The sequence below is a fragment of the Schistocerca cancellata genome, chromosome 1 (genome assembly GCF_023864275.1).
Source record: "Schistocerca cancellata isolate TAMUIC-IGC-003103 chromosome 1, iqSchCanc2.1, whole genome shotgun sequence".
Taxonomy (NCBI): domain Eukaryota; kingdom Metazoa; phylum Arthropoda; class Insecta; order Orthoptera; family Acrididae; genus Schistocerca; species Schistocerca cancellata.
The window spans coordinates 63,704,462-63,721,242 of record NC_064626.1 but is presented as its reverse complement, the minus strand read 5'-3'; the positions used below and the strand labels follow the sequence as shown (position 1 = coordinate 63,721,242).

Genomic DNA, 16,781 nt, shown 5'->3' with positions numbered 1-16,781 from the left:
CAGGAAATTGGATAGTTTTTTTGAGGTGGAGGGTGGCATGATGTTCTAATTTGCAGTTGGCCTGTAGGAGGATGCTCTGAACGACTGGTGTGGATGTGGGAGAGGAAAGATTGAGGACTTTTATTAAGGATAGGAGTTGACGGTTGTGTTCATTGGCATGTGTAGGTGAAGGATCAGGTGGGTGTTTTAGGTCTGGAACAGGACAAGGAAATTAGACTTTAGAAAAATGGACGTAGCTGGTGGAATACTTAACTTTAATCCATTAATGGTGAATGTCGCTCTTGACGGTACATTATTCATATCAATAGTAACGGGTAATGGCGCCTTGCTAGGTCGTAGCAATTGACGTAGCTGAAGGCTATGCTAACTATCGTCTCGGCAAATGAGAGCGTATTTTGTCAGTGAACCATCGCTAGCAAAGTCGGTTGTACAACTGGGGCGAGTGCTAGGAAGTCTATCTAGATCTTCCGTGTGGCGGTGCTCGGTCTGCAATCACTGATAGTGGCGACACGCGGGTCCAACGTATACTAACGGACCGCGGCCGATTTAAAGGCTACCACCTAGCAAGTGTGGTGTCTGGCGGTGACACCACATTCTGGAAGCTGATATCTATTATAATACTCTCTACGGGAACTGCATCAGATAGAATGACAGAGGACATTAAAAAAAAGTTCAAAGAAAGGTGCTTGTTTTGTATTATCGCGAAACTGGGGGGAGGGGGGGGGGGGGGATGGCCAGTCATGGATCATGGATATGAAACACGAATTGAGAATTCAGGTGGCAGACATTAAAATAAAGGCATTTTTCATTGCGATTGGATCTTCTTATAAATTTCAATCATCAATTTTCTCCCCGGAGTGTGCGAAAATATTTTGTTGGCACCCACCTACGTTGGGAGAAATGATCATCGTAATAAAATAACAGAAATCAGAGCTTGCACCGAAAGACTCATGTTTTTGAGAGTGGAACAGTTGAGAAATAGCTGGGAGGTGGTTTGATGAACCCTATGTCAAGCACTTAATTATGAGGGTGGTTTGAAAAGCTCTCAGAACCATCATGAGAAGTCAGTGCTAGCACAATGAGTTGTTCATGTGATATTCACTGGATTGTTGTCTGTAAACACATGCCACGTCAATGCTCTTGGAAAAGAGCTGTGGTGGTGATGTGGCTCTGTTGTTGTTCTCGTATAATGATTTGCAAAGATGGAAAAAATCGAGATTTGAGCAGTGATTGAGTACTTTGTAAAGAAAGGTGTGAAAGCAAAGAACATTCATGCTGATTTCCAGAGTACAATGGGGGATTCTGCTTCTTCATATTCAACTGTTTCCAAGTGGAAAAATGAATTTAAATTTGTTTGGGAGAGCTTAGATGATGATCCACGCATTGGTTGGCCAAGATGTCTCACTACCCAGAAATCATTGCAAAAGTGCAAAAAACGGTCATGGAGGCTTGCTGATTCAGAGTGCGTGAAATTGCTCACACTTGCAAGATGTCATCTGAAAGGGTATGTCACATTTGAACTAAAGAATTAGAAATAAAAAAAATTATCTGCAAGATGGGTGCCATGACTCTTGATACTGGATCAAAAACGCATGAGAATGGACATATCGGAACAAACTTAGGCCCATTTTAGGACAAACAAACAAGATTGTTTGCGCCGGTTTGTGACTACAAATGAAACTTGGGTGAACGACTATACCGCAGAGACAAAACAACAGTCAAAGCAGTGGCAACATGCTGATTCTCCACCACCAAAGAAAGCAAACACAATTCCTTCGGTGGGAAAAGTCATGGCATCAGTGTTCTGGAATGTGGAAGGGATTCCGTTTCCAAGACAAATTGTAACAAAAGATACGCAAAAAAGGCCAGGTTTAGCAAGGAAGAAAATCATCTTCCATCTAGACAGTGTACGCCCACAAACTTGTGTTGTCGCCACGGCAAAATTAAATGAACTAAGGTATGAATTGTTGTCACACCTGCCTTACACCTTATTCACCTGATATGGCTCCGTCAGACTTCCATCTCTTCCCAAAACTGAACATTTTTCTTGTGGACGAAGATTCAGTTCAAACGAAGAATTGATAGCTGGAGTTGACAACTATTTTGCAGGCCTGGAGGAAACTCCTTTTCGAGATGGGATCAAGGCACTGGAACATCATTAGACCAAGTGCATTAATCTACAAGTAGACTACATTGACAAATAAAAAAAGTTGCAGTGATTTAAGTACTTTTTTTCTATTCTGTTCCGAGAACTTTTCAAACCACCCTCATATGAATTGCGGAGTAATCATCTAGACATTTAGAGGTAGCTAGAAACTCCTGTATATTTAACTTGGTAGCTTCCGTGAGCTCGCATAACTATTAAAACATGTCTGAATCTTTGTGTATATATGTTTCCAAGAACATTGAAAGTGATTTGTTTTCAAAACAGAAAGATACTGCAGGGGTCTGGTGTGCTAAATGTCAAGCAACGAGCTGGATGTTTGTCCTACTTGGAAGACCCACAAGGATTTCGTAGTCTTTTAGCACAGACTCTAACGACGGATACTGCTGTCTCCTGGTCTGTAAGGGTAAGTGTAATTTTTTAAGTTATTAGCTTCTTCTCTTAAAAAATTTGGCACAGAAAAATGACTGATAAATATTGACCAAAAGCACAGATCACTGACATGCTGCTGACCTAGAAGGTGTATAAAAATGTTAATGGTCATTAGTCTTTTGAATTTTTGTTCTTCTTGAGTGTAGGAGGGTGTTTACACACATTTCTGATGCCGTAACAATTAATGACATTGTTTATGGGGGAGAGGAAGATGGCATATTGTGAAAAAATTGCACTTACATGCTAATATTCTTGCCAAAACATTGGAGTGTTTTACAGAGATGACAATGATGATTCTTGGAATGCTGGATGAGTAAGAGTATGAGAATGAGTAGCTGATAAGTATAAATGTTGTTTAACTTGCTCTATTTCATTGCTTTCATTGTTTTTAAAATATGATATGATGAAAAGCTATGTTTGATTCTACCATGAAACTTCCTGAGAAATGGAAGTGTTTGCCTATAGCCTATTATTTATTATTGCCCTCAGTGTAAATGGAGAAATGTTCCTCTTAAGTAACATTTTCATCAAGAACTGAAATTTCACTTTAAAAAATGCTGTGCAGTTGCTATTTTGCTTAATATAGATTTTCCAACAATGATTATGGCTAAAAAGTATTGACATATATATGCAATAAATCAATAAACATCTCATTGACCTATGAAATAAAGGTTCTATCAAATTATGAGACATTCTTTTGCATTCCCTGAGATCCCTAGGTTATCTCATTGTATAAGTCGTAAAATGAGCAAATGAAGATCCATGTGATGGAGTGAATAGTTCTCTTATTTCTATGTTTTTTCTTATTCTTCAATTTTTTGTTTCCCCTTCTTTATTTTGTTAGTGCATTATCAGTGGCTGAAGAATGAATGTATCATTCCTAAGGCATAAGTTTGAGTTAAGCTAAATGTATATCTGCAGCACAATCGTTTTCAGTTAACTCTGTCAAATTTTAATCCTACTGAATATTGTGTTACATTTTATATCAAGCAACACCCCATTTTCAGGCTGACTCAGTGAATGCTTTCTCATCAGATCCAAATGTGGCTAAATTTGCACAGTGTTTCTTGGAAAACGAAGAACTTGAAACAAGCATGTGTGAGAGACAAATTATACAGCTCCTGGCAACTGTTGTATATGAATGTGTAACTCAGGACAAGCTGAGTATTTTACCAATGTGGCTCACAATTATTAAGGTAAGTGAGTAAAAAATAATAAAGAATGTAAGCAGCAGTAGTCTTTCCTGGCACCTGTTAGCACACAACAGTGTCTTGACAGCAAGATGGAAACCATAAAAAGTTGACAAATGTATATTGTACAAAAATCAGTTTACTGTCCTGGATAGAGAAACAGCAGTGTGCACAGAAATAACTTCAGTAATGTCTTAAGATAGTGAAATGATGTAATGTTAATAACCCACATTAATTATTTATTGGTCAGTATCAGTTATGGAAGCAAACTGCATACTACTTATCATCATTTTTTCTGTTTTTTGTCTTTCCCTTAGTTGCTATAAATTCGTGGAAGTATGTTCCGTCTATGCAACTAATTGAAGGTAGTGTGTTTATTGCCACATGTGTTTCACTTCTTTTATATGGGTAGCATCTTCAGTGGTGATTTCCAGGGCTGTTTTGTTGTTTGTAAATGTGATTGGAGTGTGTTTCTTGTTCTGTAAGCTATGTGTTGGTATATTTCCTATCTTGTGTGTTGCTTTGTATTTGACTGTAAGAGAGTATCTTTTTTCCTCTGTTATTCATGTTATGAGTGTTACTGTTGTGTGCTTCCGTGTGTGCTGTAGTGTCTGTGGGGATCTTTGGTGTTTGTGTTCTCTTCTTGTTTTCATTTTTCTTTAGTTGTGTTTTAATTTTTTGGTCGAGTTTTTGTACTATTTGGGTGTTGTAACCTTTGCTGAGTGGGATGTTATTTAGTCTGTGTAACATGTGTCATAGGGCCGCTAATTTTTGATTTTGTGGGTTATTGGATGAAGCATGTTTAATTATGTCTGTGGCTGTTGGCTTTCTGAAGATGTCAAGTGTGTGTTGTCTCTCTTTATTGTTATATCCAAGAAATGTATTTGCTTTTGTGTTTCTTTTTCTGTGGTGAATTGAATATTTTTATGTGTGTTGTTTATATCTGTATGAAGTTTGTCAATTTTCTCTGTTGTTTCATCTACAATACAGATAATTCCTTACACATATATGTACCAGTAAACAATTTTGTATCTTTTCTTTGTGGTGACTGTATGAAAGATTGTGTTATGTATGTGCCTGATGAATATGTATGCTAGTGTTCCTGAAATTGGGGATCCCATTGGAAACCCATCTTCTTGTAAATTCCAATTTCATAAAGAATTTTATGTACAAGGATATGGGCTTCCAATGGGATCCCCAGTTTCAGGAACACTGACAAACATATTCATCAGCACCTCCACAAATTTATAGCAACTAAGGGAAATACAGAAAACAGAAAAAATGACGATAAGTAGTATGCAGTTTGCTCCCATAACTGCCCATCTTCTTATAATTTCCAATTTAAAAAGAATTTTAATACAAGAATATGGGCTTCCAATGGGATCTCCCATTTCAGGAATACTGGCAAACATATTCATCAATCACATAGAAAACACAATCTTTGATACAGTTATAACAAAGAAGGAATACATAATTGTTTACTCTTACAGATATGTGGATGACATAATCTGTATGGTAGATGAAATAACAGAGAAAATTGATAACTTCCTACAGATATAAACAGTATACATAAAAATATTCAATTCACCATGGAAAAAGAAACACAGAAGCAAATACATTTCTTGGATGTAACAATAAAGAGAGACAACAATAAACATACATTTGACATCTTCAGAAAGCCAACAGCCACAGAAAAAATTAAACATGCTTCATCCAACCACCTGCAAAATCAAAAATTAGCTGCCCTACGATACATGTAACACAGACTGAATAACATCCCGCTTAGTAAAGGTTACAACACCCATACAGTACAAAAGCTCAACCAAAGAATTAAAACGCAACTAAAGAAAAATGAAAACAAACAGAGAACACAAACAACAAAGATCCCCCCATGTACTGCAGCACACAACAGTAACACTCATGACATGAATAACAGAGAAAAAAAGTAGTACACTCTTACATACAAACACAAAGCAACACACAAGATAGGAAATATACTAACACATAGCTTACGGAACAAGAAATGCACCCTAGTCATATTTACAAACAACGGAATAGCACTGGAGATTGCCACTAAAGATGCTTCCCAAATAGAAGAAAAGGAAACGCATATGGCAATAAACAAACTGCTTCAATCAGTTACATAGACAGAACATACCTCCATATATAGTGCTTATCTAGTTATGTATAATAAAATACGGTATGAAAAAGTTGGTCTAGCATCCACTTTGATTGTAGTGCAAATTACATTTAAGATCACAATACAAAACATGCAATATGTCCCTTTCAGATTCATGATCAAATGGTTGTTACAGTACATCTGTCACTTTAGAATTTTCAATTCATGCCACTTTTTCATAAATTTTGTTACATAGAAGAAACTATCTTCTTGTAATTTTCTTTGGATAATTACTTCTTATGACGCTACCTGCACAACTTCCATGGCTTCGGTAAATAGTACTTCTACATTGTTATTAAAGTCTTCTCTCACATCTTTTTTTATTCCCAGTCAGGTGTTTCTCGGTTTCAAATTGTTTAAGTGAAACTATATTGTTTCAGAGATCTCTTTCAAGTTTCAAATATGTATATAATGTGTATGTGCAGACTGAAGTGTGATGAATGAAAAATTGTACCAAAGCTGGGATACGTACCTGGGTCTTCTGCTCACTATACAGATGCGCTATCCATACGCCATCCTGGCACAGTAGCTTTGCACAACAGTGTGAAATACCCTAGCATACCTCCATCCTCAATCCAAATTGGCATTTATGCCTTAGCCCACATGATATTCCCCATAAACTCAAACAGCATTGCAACTGTATTGGAATAATACCTCAGCATTGAATGAAATGGGGACCCAGCCCTAAACTCAGGCATGTGTGCTTTAATCAAATGAAACTGCATGGTTCCAGATATCTTTTTCAAGTCTCAAACATATGTGATGTGTGTATGTAGACTGAAGCGATGAATGAAAATTTGTACCAAGACCAGGTTCGATATATACAGTACAGTATCTATGTCCACATAAAAATGTAGTATCTATTAATTAGAAGTTTAATGATGTCCATTGGGAATTGTCCACAGCATGCACATCCCAGTCTTAGGCATGGTTCTCACTGATACAATAAGATATGTGATACGATACTTTGCGGTAAAGGTTGTGTGATACGGCACTTACTGGTTTGACACTCATGTTCCCACTAAGGTAGGGTTGCTGTATCTAGCTGGGACCTCATTAAGACACTGAGATGAGGGTGTAGAAATGAAGTAAAAAGAATGAGATTTTCACTCTGCAGTGGAGTGTGCGCTGAATGAGATTTTCACTCTGCAGCGGAGTGTGCGCTGATATGAAACTTCCTGGCAAATTAAAACTGTGTGCCCGACCGAGACTCGAAGTTTCATATGAAACTTCCTGGCAAATTAAAACTGTGTGCCCGACCGAGACTCGAAGTTTCATGAAGTAAAAAGTTTATGTAATATAATTCCTTTTTATTTAGAACACAATTGCATGGAACTTATTGTGTCAGAAGTAGTTGCTACACCACATTTTTTGGAAGATTTCGCCTTTTTCAGCAAGTCTGTATTCTTTTTTACATATTATAACACTCCATGCAAACCAGCTTGTAGTTCAACTGGCACTGTAAGATTGATTCCACAGTCCCTGACAACAGCTGATTTCTTTAATCAGTCCACTGGGCCAACACCAGTGAAAATAATCTTTCCACAGTGGTGTTGTGTGGGGCAATAGAAAGCAAATACTTACATAATTTTAGCAGTTGGCATTTGTGTCAAGATTTTCAGTTTCCTTAAGAAAGGAAATCCACCTTTCTCCCACAGAGTGTTTAGACTTCCATTCTTCTGAATTGCCCTTAGTTTCTAAAAAGCTCTTCAGATACATATATTCCTGAAAACAATTGTTACCTGAAATCTTCACACCATTTTAGTTGGGTATTATTATTATTATTATTATTATTATTATTATTATTATTATTATTATTATTTGTGAATGAGCCCATTAGGACTACACAAAGACTTAATAGTGTGCATTTGCCTTTCTTTTACCCATACTTCTTTCATTGTTTTGCTGTGGGCTTCTTTTCTTTCTTGAGACCACGTTGTTCCAGTCTTCTTCTTTGGTGTCTCCTCTTGGTCAACTTGCCACTTGTGAATTTTGGATCTGAAGATTTCCCTGTTTTGGATATCCTCTGGTGTAATTCCTGCTAGTTCCATATGTGTTTTGATTTCGCCAACCCATTTTATTGGGTCTGTTTTAGATTTTCTCCTGTGTTCATAGAATTCAACAATTTGCTTTGTAAGTCTGTCTGGATTCATTCTTTTGATGTGTCCATAGAATCTTAATCTGTGCTTTCTAACGTCACTGTGAATATTAGAGTATTGTTTGATTTCCTGTTTGCCTCTGAGGCAATACTGTTCATCTACAAATTTTGGGCCTAAAATTTTTCTTATGATCTTCCGTTCCCTTTTCTGAATGTTTTCTATGTATGTTTTTCTGTTTAAAATTAGTGTCTCTGATCCACATAGACATTCTGGTTTTATGACAGTATTGTAATGTCAGTTTTGTATGCTTGGAGACACATTTTTTATTGAAGATATTTTGAGTGAGTCGATAAGCAGTGTCCATCTTTTGGCATCTGACTTCGTTGGCTTTCATTTCTATTCCATTTTCCTGAATCGTTTCACCGAGATATTTAAATGTGGGGCTCATTTAATTTTGCCACATTTTGTCTCCATGAATTTTGGTGCTTGTTTGTCTTTTCAAAAGATACTTGCAGGCCGACTTTTTCTGCAGTTTCTACCAGGAGTTCAGTCTGTATTTTGGCTGTTAAAACATTGGGAGTTAAGGTGGCTAGATCGTCTGCAAATGCTAAGCAATCTACTGTTTATTTTCCTCTGCTGAGAGTAATTGGTTGGACAATCTTGAGGACTGATTTCAGTTTGCGCCATTCTTGTATCACCCTTTTAAGGATGCAGTTGAACAGTAGTGGAGAAAGTCCATCTCCTTGACTTACTCCTGTGTTGATCAGAAAAGGTTCAGAGATGTCCCCCATAAATTTGACTTTAGATTTTGTGTCTATCAATGTCTGTTGTGTGATTGCAAGTGTTTTCAGATCTAAACCCTGTTCTTTTAATATTTGGAATGATGATTGACAATCAACTGAATCATAGGCTTTTTTAAAGTCAACAAATGTGCAGACTACATCTTTGCCACTTATTCTCTGATGTTTTAATATTAGTTTTAAGTTCAGAATTTGCTCTGGACATGAACAGCCTGGTCTGAATCCTGTCTGATACTCTCCATTTTTGGTTCTAGTTGTTGTGTTCTATTGAGAAGGCACTGGGATAGAATTTTGTAAGCTACTGATGTCAATGAGATTCCCCTATAGTTGTTTACATATGATCTATCTCCTTTCTTGTGTAGAGGATGAATTAATGCATTTTTCCAGTTGTCCGGAATTTGTTCTGTTTGCCAAATGTCTTGTATTATTTCGGTGATTTCTTTTATACTACTTGGGCCTGCTTATTTTGAGGATTTCTGCTACGATTCCATCTTCACCTGCAGCTTTATTGTTTTTAAGACATTTGATCTGTTTGGTGATTTCCTCTACGTCCAGTGATAATGAGTTTGGGTTTGTGGATTCAGGTTCCTGAGGTGGAAATCTTTGTGTTGCTTCTGGGCAGTTCAGCAGTTTTTCAAAATATCTTGCGAGTTCTTCACAATTTTCAGTGCAAATTGCCCATTTCCTTTGCTGAAGCAAAGATTTTGCGGCTGATATCCTGTGAGTTTTGTTTTGGAATTCTTGTAAAAATTTCACATGTTGTTTCTTTCAAAGTCTTTCTCGATTTCAAGTAGCTGGTACTTTTCAAATTTCTTATTAATTGGGCTGTCTCTTTCCTCACTGCCGAGAATGTTTTGTAATTCTTCTCAGTCTTTCTGCTGTTCCAGGTATGCTTCCTGTCGAAATTGGGTTGCTTGTTCACATTCTTCGTTCCACCAAGTGTGTTTCTTTCTTTTTTGCAGAGGTATCAGTGTTTGTGCAGTTTCAATTAATTTGCTTCTGAGTTGCTTCCAATTGTTGGAGGGCTTTTTCTGTTATTATTATTATTATTATTATTATTATTATTATTATTATTATTTATGTGTGGGCTCAATAGGACCACACAAGATACAATCAATCAATGTCGCTTTTGATGTTTGGCCTTCCTTTGTGTCCAGATTTGTTTCATCCTTTCAGAATGAAGTCTCTTTCTTTCATCAGACCATGGTGCTCAAGTCCATTTTCTAATCCCTCTCTGACTAACTCTCCAATCACATACCCATTGTCTGAATGTTTTTCTATCTGCAACATCTGCCTACGTTATACCAACTACTTTAAGATCCTCCTTAATCGCGGTGGTCCATTTAATTGGCTCAGTTTTGGCCTTACTTTGGTTTTCGTAGAATTCTGCTATTTGTTTTGTCAATCTAGTGGGTGCCGTGCCCATAAAATTCAAGTCTTCGGTTTCTCATGTCACCATGTGTGCCTTATGTAATCTATTTACTTATTAGTTCTCAATAATTTTGGGGCCTAATATTTTCCTAATAATCTTTTTTTTTTTCTCTTGGATTTCTTCAATATCTTTCTTTCTATTTAAAATTAAAGTTTCTGCTCCATAAAGACATTCAGGTTTGATTACAGTGCTGTCATGTCTAAGTTTACTGAACTTAGAAAGTGATATTTATTATAATTTTTTAAAAATTAGAATTCAGTTGCCATTTGTTGACAGCAAACTTCATTTGCAGTTTTTTTCAGACAATTATCTTGTATGATTTCACCCAAGTATTTAAATTGAGAAACCTTTTTTATTTTTCCATAATTTGTGTTCAAAAACTTTAGTGCTGGTTTGCTGCATGTTATATATTCTGTTTTTTTGTAGTCCTACTTTTTCTGCAACTACTTTAAGAATTTCTATTTGTTTTTGAGATGTGGTAATATTCCTAGTTAAAACTGCCAGATCGTCTGCAAAGGCAAGGCAATCTACTTTAATATTACTTCATCCTAATGTGATTGATTGATCTGTGTTTTGACTCAACTTTCGCTCTCACCATTCTGTAATTACCATTTCCAAATCACAGTTAAACAGTAATGGGGAGAGTCCATCTTTGTGTCAAATGATTCAGAAATTTCTCCCATGAATTTAACTTTAGAGCTAGTGTCGGTTAACGTTGCCTTAATCAGTGTTAGAGTTCTATTATCTATCCGTTATTCCTATAAAATTTGGAAAAGAGATTCACAATCAACTGAACCATAGGCCTTTTAAAATCCACAATTTAATGTATAATATTGTTACTAGAAATCCTTTGGTGCCTAAGGATTTGTCAGGTATATAATTATGTTTTCAGTCATCAGATAGCATCTCCAATCAAACACTTGAATTTATTAAAAAAAATAACCCATTTCTCTAAGTAATCAAATGATATAGTATAGAAAGCCTTACTCTCTTTCTTAAATTTTGAAATCAAGTTAATTATTTCTCGGTTAGGGTTCTCATTCTTTAATTTGTTCAAATTCATCTTGGTTTGCAAGCCAATAAAAATGGCAGTCTTCCTTTCATTCAGATGTCTTTGAGTCTCAATTAATATATTTCTTATTTCACTTATCGACTCTTTATTCTTTTCCATGCTTTTTATATTGTTTTGAAACAGAGCCAAGTTTGACTGCAGAAACCTGAAGTAAATTTCACTGATCACACTGCTGAAAAAGTCTGAAATTATTGTACGTGTCCTGTCTTTGGCATCAAAATATTGATTTAATGGAATCTGAAGCTTAAGAATTCTCTCAACTGTGGGCATTAACTACAGCCATCATTTTTTGAGTGAGATAGAAGAGTCTGATGATTGACATCAATATATAAACAGAATTGTTTTAGCTTCTCTGTCCTTACCATGTGTATTGAAAAATAATTAAAATTTTCATGATGATTGCTGCAATGTCAACAGTTAAGACTTCTGCAGCACTTGATATAGTATGTGGAGTATACGAGCAGGGCATTCAATTCTACATATTTTCCTAGTTCTTCTTTAATTTGGTGAAACTCATTCTGCTGGCTGCATCGACAAAGCCCTCTGAAGTTGATGTTGGTATTGTGTCCCGCAGTAAACATTTCAAATGTTCCTAACTTGCACTTATTGTTTGTATTATGTTTACAAAGAATCATCGTGTTGTTGTTGTTGTGGTCTTCAGTCCTGAGACTGGTTTGATGCAGCTCTCCATGCTACTCTATCCTGTGCAAGCTTCTTCATCTCTCAGTACCTACTGCAGCCTACATCCTTCTGAATCTGCTTAGTGTATTCATCTCTTGGTCTCCCTCTATGATTTTTACCCTCCACGCTGCTCTCCAATGCTAAATTTGTGATCCCTCGATGCCTCAGAATATGTCCTACTAACCGGTCCCTTCTTTTTGTCAAGTTGTGCCACATACTCCTCTTCTCCCTAATTCTATTCAATACTTCATCATTAGCCACGTGATCTACCCATCTAATCTTCAGTATTCTTCTGTAGCACCAAATTTCGAAAGCTTCTATTCTCTTCTTGTCTAAACTATTTATCGTCCACATTTCACTTCCATACATGGCTACACTCCATACAAATACTTTCAGAAATGACTTCCTGACACTTAAATCTATACTCGATGTTAACAAATTTCTCTTCTTCAGAAACGCTTTCCTTGCCATTGCCGTCTACATTTTATATCCTCTCTACTTCGACCATCATCAGTTATTTTGCTCACCAAACAGCAAAACTCCTTTACTACTTTAAGTGTCTCATTTCCTAATCTAATGCCCTCGGCATCACCCGACTTCATTCGACTACATTCCATTATCCTCATTTTGCTTTTGTTGATGTTCATCTTATACCCTCCTTTCAAGACACTGTCCATTCCGTTCAACTGCTCTGGCAGGTCCTTTGCTGTCTCTGACAGAATTACAATGTCATTGGCGAACCTCAAAGTTTTTATTTCTTCTTCATGGATTTTAATTCCTACTCCAAATTTTTCTTTTGTTTCCTTTACTGCTTGCTCAGTATACAGATTGAATAACATTGGGGATAGACTACAACCCTGTCTCACTCCCTTCCCAACCACTGCTTCCCTTTCATGTCCCTCGACTCTTATAAATGCCATCTGGTTTCTGTACAAATTGTAAATATTCTTTTGCTCCCTGTATTTTACCCCTGCCACCTTCAGAATTTGAAAGAGAGTATTCCAGTCAGCATTGTCAAAAGCTTTCTCTAAGTCTACAAATGCTAGAAAAGTAGGTTTGCCTTTCCTTAATCTTTCTTCTAAGATAAGTCATAGGGTCAGTATTGCCTCATGTGTTCCAACATTTCTACGGAATCCAAACTGATCTTCCCCGAGGGCAGCTTCTACCAGTTTTTCTATTCGTATGTAAATAATTCATGTTAGTATTTTGCAGCTGTGACTTATTAAACTGATCATCTTATCAGATCACTATTCAGTTGGGAACTGCCCAATTCTTCCACGTGGTGCTGCTTAAATAGTTCCAGCCCCATACTACTGTAAAGTCTGGTATTTTCTTGAATTATGGTGCTAGATCTAGATGGTTCTTGTATCATTGATATGCAACATAATCTAGTGGAGATGCTGAGTTGCAGATAGGCACAACAAAAAGACTCTCAAAATTAAAGCTTTCAGCGATTAACGCCTTTGTCGACAATAGCCGTGTGTGTGTGTGTGTGTGTGTGTGTGTGTGTGTGTGTTGTTGACAAAGGCGTTAATCACCGAAAGCTTTTATTGTGAGAGTCTTTTTGTTGTGCCTATTTACGACTCAGCATCTCCGCTACATGGTGAGTAGCAACTTTCCTTCTCATAATATTGTTACATTCCATCCTGAATTTTCCATTCTCTGACTGATGCAACACCATCTGTGAGACAGCCTTGTCAACATAAAGTTGTTGACATAAATAAAACTAACTTAGGCTGCATTGGCATGGTGCGCTAACAGATGACATTTCTTCAGCACTTGAGCCAAACCCGTAACAGTATTTTGCAAAATCGGGACAAAATTGGATCGTGTCAGGATATTGCGACAAGAAGGTCCATAATAATAGTAATGGTTCTGATATATCGAGACAGGTGGCAACTCTACACCGGGGTGATACAGTATGCGATGTGACTCACAATACAACAAACAACAAGACAGCATAAATTATGTTTCTGTTCCAGTTTCAAATGAAATCATGAGCTCTACTGAAGGCGGTGTTGTTGTGGCTTATCATTAGACAGGTTCAAAAAGAAATGGAAGTAGTGGGTATACCTGTAAAATGCTATACATATCAAACGTAGTTGTGCTGTGGTTACTTGTGACCTCTTGTGACAAACACAAATTCTGCAAATTCTACAGAAAGGGTCCACACAGTTTCCACTTTTCGGAGCACTTAGTATCAAAGCGGGATCCAGTTTTTGACTTGATATTTCTCCTGCTAAGAAGAAGACTAAAAATGTCACCACAAAAAGTTTATTTTTTGTAAAAAGACATACTATGGTACTTTATGCAATGTTGTGCATGTATAGATAATGGGTACAAATAATGCTAGAATAATATTTCTACAACTTTTCAAGTTTGCAAAGTAGTGTATTACTTTGGGTTGAGGAGTATTCAGAAGAAAAGTTACTGGATGTGAAGTGTGATCAGTGACCATTGATGGTGTAGCAGTTGGTGGTGAACTCTGAATAGAGACAGACAGTATGTTTGAAGAAATGGAAGAAGACCATTATGGTAACAAAATCACAACATGTCCTTCTCGACTATGTTCAGCTGCTCATTAAGTAGTAACAGAAATTTAACTTTCAGATCTCTTTTGCATCTGTCGCATATTTTCCTGAAATCAGGGCGCATAGACTGATGACTCCCAGAGTCTTTTCATTTCAGTAAGTTTTCATTTCCAGCTTCAACTTGTATTGGCAGCATACAAAAAAGAGGAACACGAGGCAGCTCAACACTGCACATGGCAGACCGTAACAAGTGACAGTATCCTCGCATTTGGCTGTGTATAGCTGCCATACTCATTGAGGACAACATGCAGCATATCTCATGTATTTTTTGCAGAATGGAAAGAGGTGCGACTCTCCTTCCAGATTAAAAACAATTTTCATATATTAGCTACACAGCAGTGTATGACCTAACATGTTTCAAATATAAACCAAATGCACACCGACCAGTGACTACATTCTTCAATGCAAACTTTTCAAAATATGTCTGGTAGTTTACTTATTTGTAAAGTAACACAGTAACTGTGGGCGATGGTGAAAAGGAAACCAGTTCACTATCAAGCTTTGATGTGGAACTATAGGAGTCTAAGAAATCTTTTTTTCACTGAATAGTTTCCTTAAAACTGAATGAGAAAGACAGCATAGCAGAGAACACATGCAAATCTAAAAGCAGCAGTTTTCATTTTTTACACAAAAAGTGAAAGCTTTACTGAGAAACTAAGTAGAGAGGTGATTGTAGTTTTGCTTCATTTATGTGAAACAATTTTTTTCAAGGGGTATCTGATGACTCAAAATTTGTGTCATACGACACAGTTGTGTGGAACGACCAGCATTCCCTATTGCGCCGGGCAATACGATAAAGATACGTGTCAGTGTTGTATTACTGTTATCTTGGTGTGAATCAGTTAAGTCACTTCAACTACTTTTCTGTGCACTCCACCAATGTGAGTTGAGTTGCTTCTGTGCCACATTGCGAGTCGCATGGCATACCGTATCGCATAGCGTGTCGCTTCAATGAGAACTGTGCCTTAAGATGCAAAGGAACAGAAATGGAGATGTTAAAATAACCAGTTTGCTTATGTGTTTGTTGGCCAGTTATTGGGAAGTTGTAATGGAAGAGGTGCAGATAATCATGCAACAGGGCACTTTGTCATGATTTAGTGAGGTATAAGCTACTGTAACATATTGCAAAGAAATTTTATGAAGAAGACGAGTGAATTTTTTGCTGTGGCATGATTCGTTTTTTGCTATGTATGAAGATATGATAAATATGAAAAGTGATCTGTGTTGTGTGCATCTACAAGAGTTGTTGAGCAGCTGTCCTGTGTTCAGGATTAGTCAAGCACAAGTTAGGGAGGTATGAATGGGGTTCAAGTGCTGAGCCAACCATCCTTATTTAAATTTTCTCTAATTTTAGCAAATACTTTAAAATGGCTACCAAGATTATTCCCTCAGAGCACCCAAGGCTGATCTACTCTCCCAGCCTAGCCCAAATGCAAGTGCGTCTAATGAGTAATGGAATTAGTGTTGACAGTATATTTAACTCTAATCTTTCTGCCTTTCTAGATCATTACCTGATCATTGATGGGATATTAAATTCTAACTTTTCTCCTTTTTATATTACTTAAAATAAATGAAAGAGCTGTCATGATTCCTTTGTCATGAGACTTACTTTTATTGTAGCTGTTATGGTGTCTCATATTTAATGTTTTTGTCTGCAAGATTGGTGATCATTTTCAAAAGGTAGCCCACTCTGAAAATCTAAATTCGAATTATTATTATTATTGCTGTGATCTAAAAATCACGACCTACATTAATTTTTTTTTGTTGATTTCATCTTTTGGTGAAAAATCAAGTTGCTACATCCAGTAATCTACAGTTTGCTCTGCAGAACTTAGTAACATCAGAACACTCTCAGACTTCAAATCTCAACCATTGAAGAAAATTAACACAGCCTTATATTGAGATTCAAAGGGCAGTGAATGCACAGTGCCTTGAAGTTCATCAGCTTTGGATTTTTGGCCATTGTGGCAAATCAAATAGTGGTCAGTTATCAACCCATACTGGTGAACGCTGTTTGGCCACAGCACTTGCTTCCTGCATATGAAAATTAAAAAACAATGTAGTGAAATGAATTCTTATTAAGATACAGCTTACAAAATATTTTTTATAAAATTCCAAAACAGAATAGAACAATGGAAAGT

The 16,781-nt window shown here is 36.7% G+C and overlaps 1 protein-coding gene across 2 annotated transcripts in view; it reads left to right on the top strand.

The window, feature by feature from the left end:
* The window catches only part of LOC126164949 (anaphase-promoting complex subunit 1), a 361,025-nt gene that overhangs the window by 313,360 nt on the left and 30,884 nt on the right, over positions 1-16,781 (top strand). For both annotated transcript variants that reach the window (XM_049920281.1, XM_049920280.1), the window contains exons 30-31: positions 2,432-2,570; positions 3,604-3,792. In XM_049920281.1, the coding sequence (XP_049776238.1) occupies positions 2,432-2,570; positions 3,604-3,792 (328 nt within the window). The remainder of the gene's footprint in view (positions 1-2,431; positions 2,571-3,603; positions 3,793-16,781) is intronic.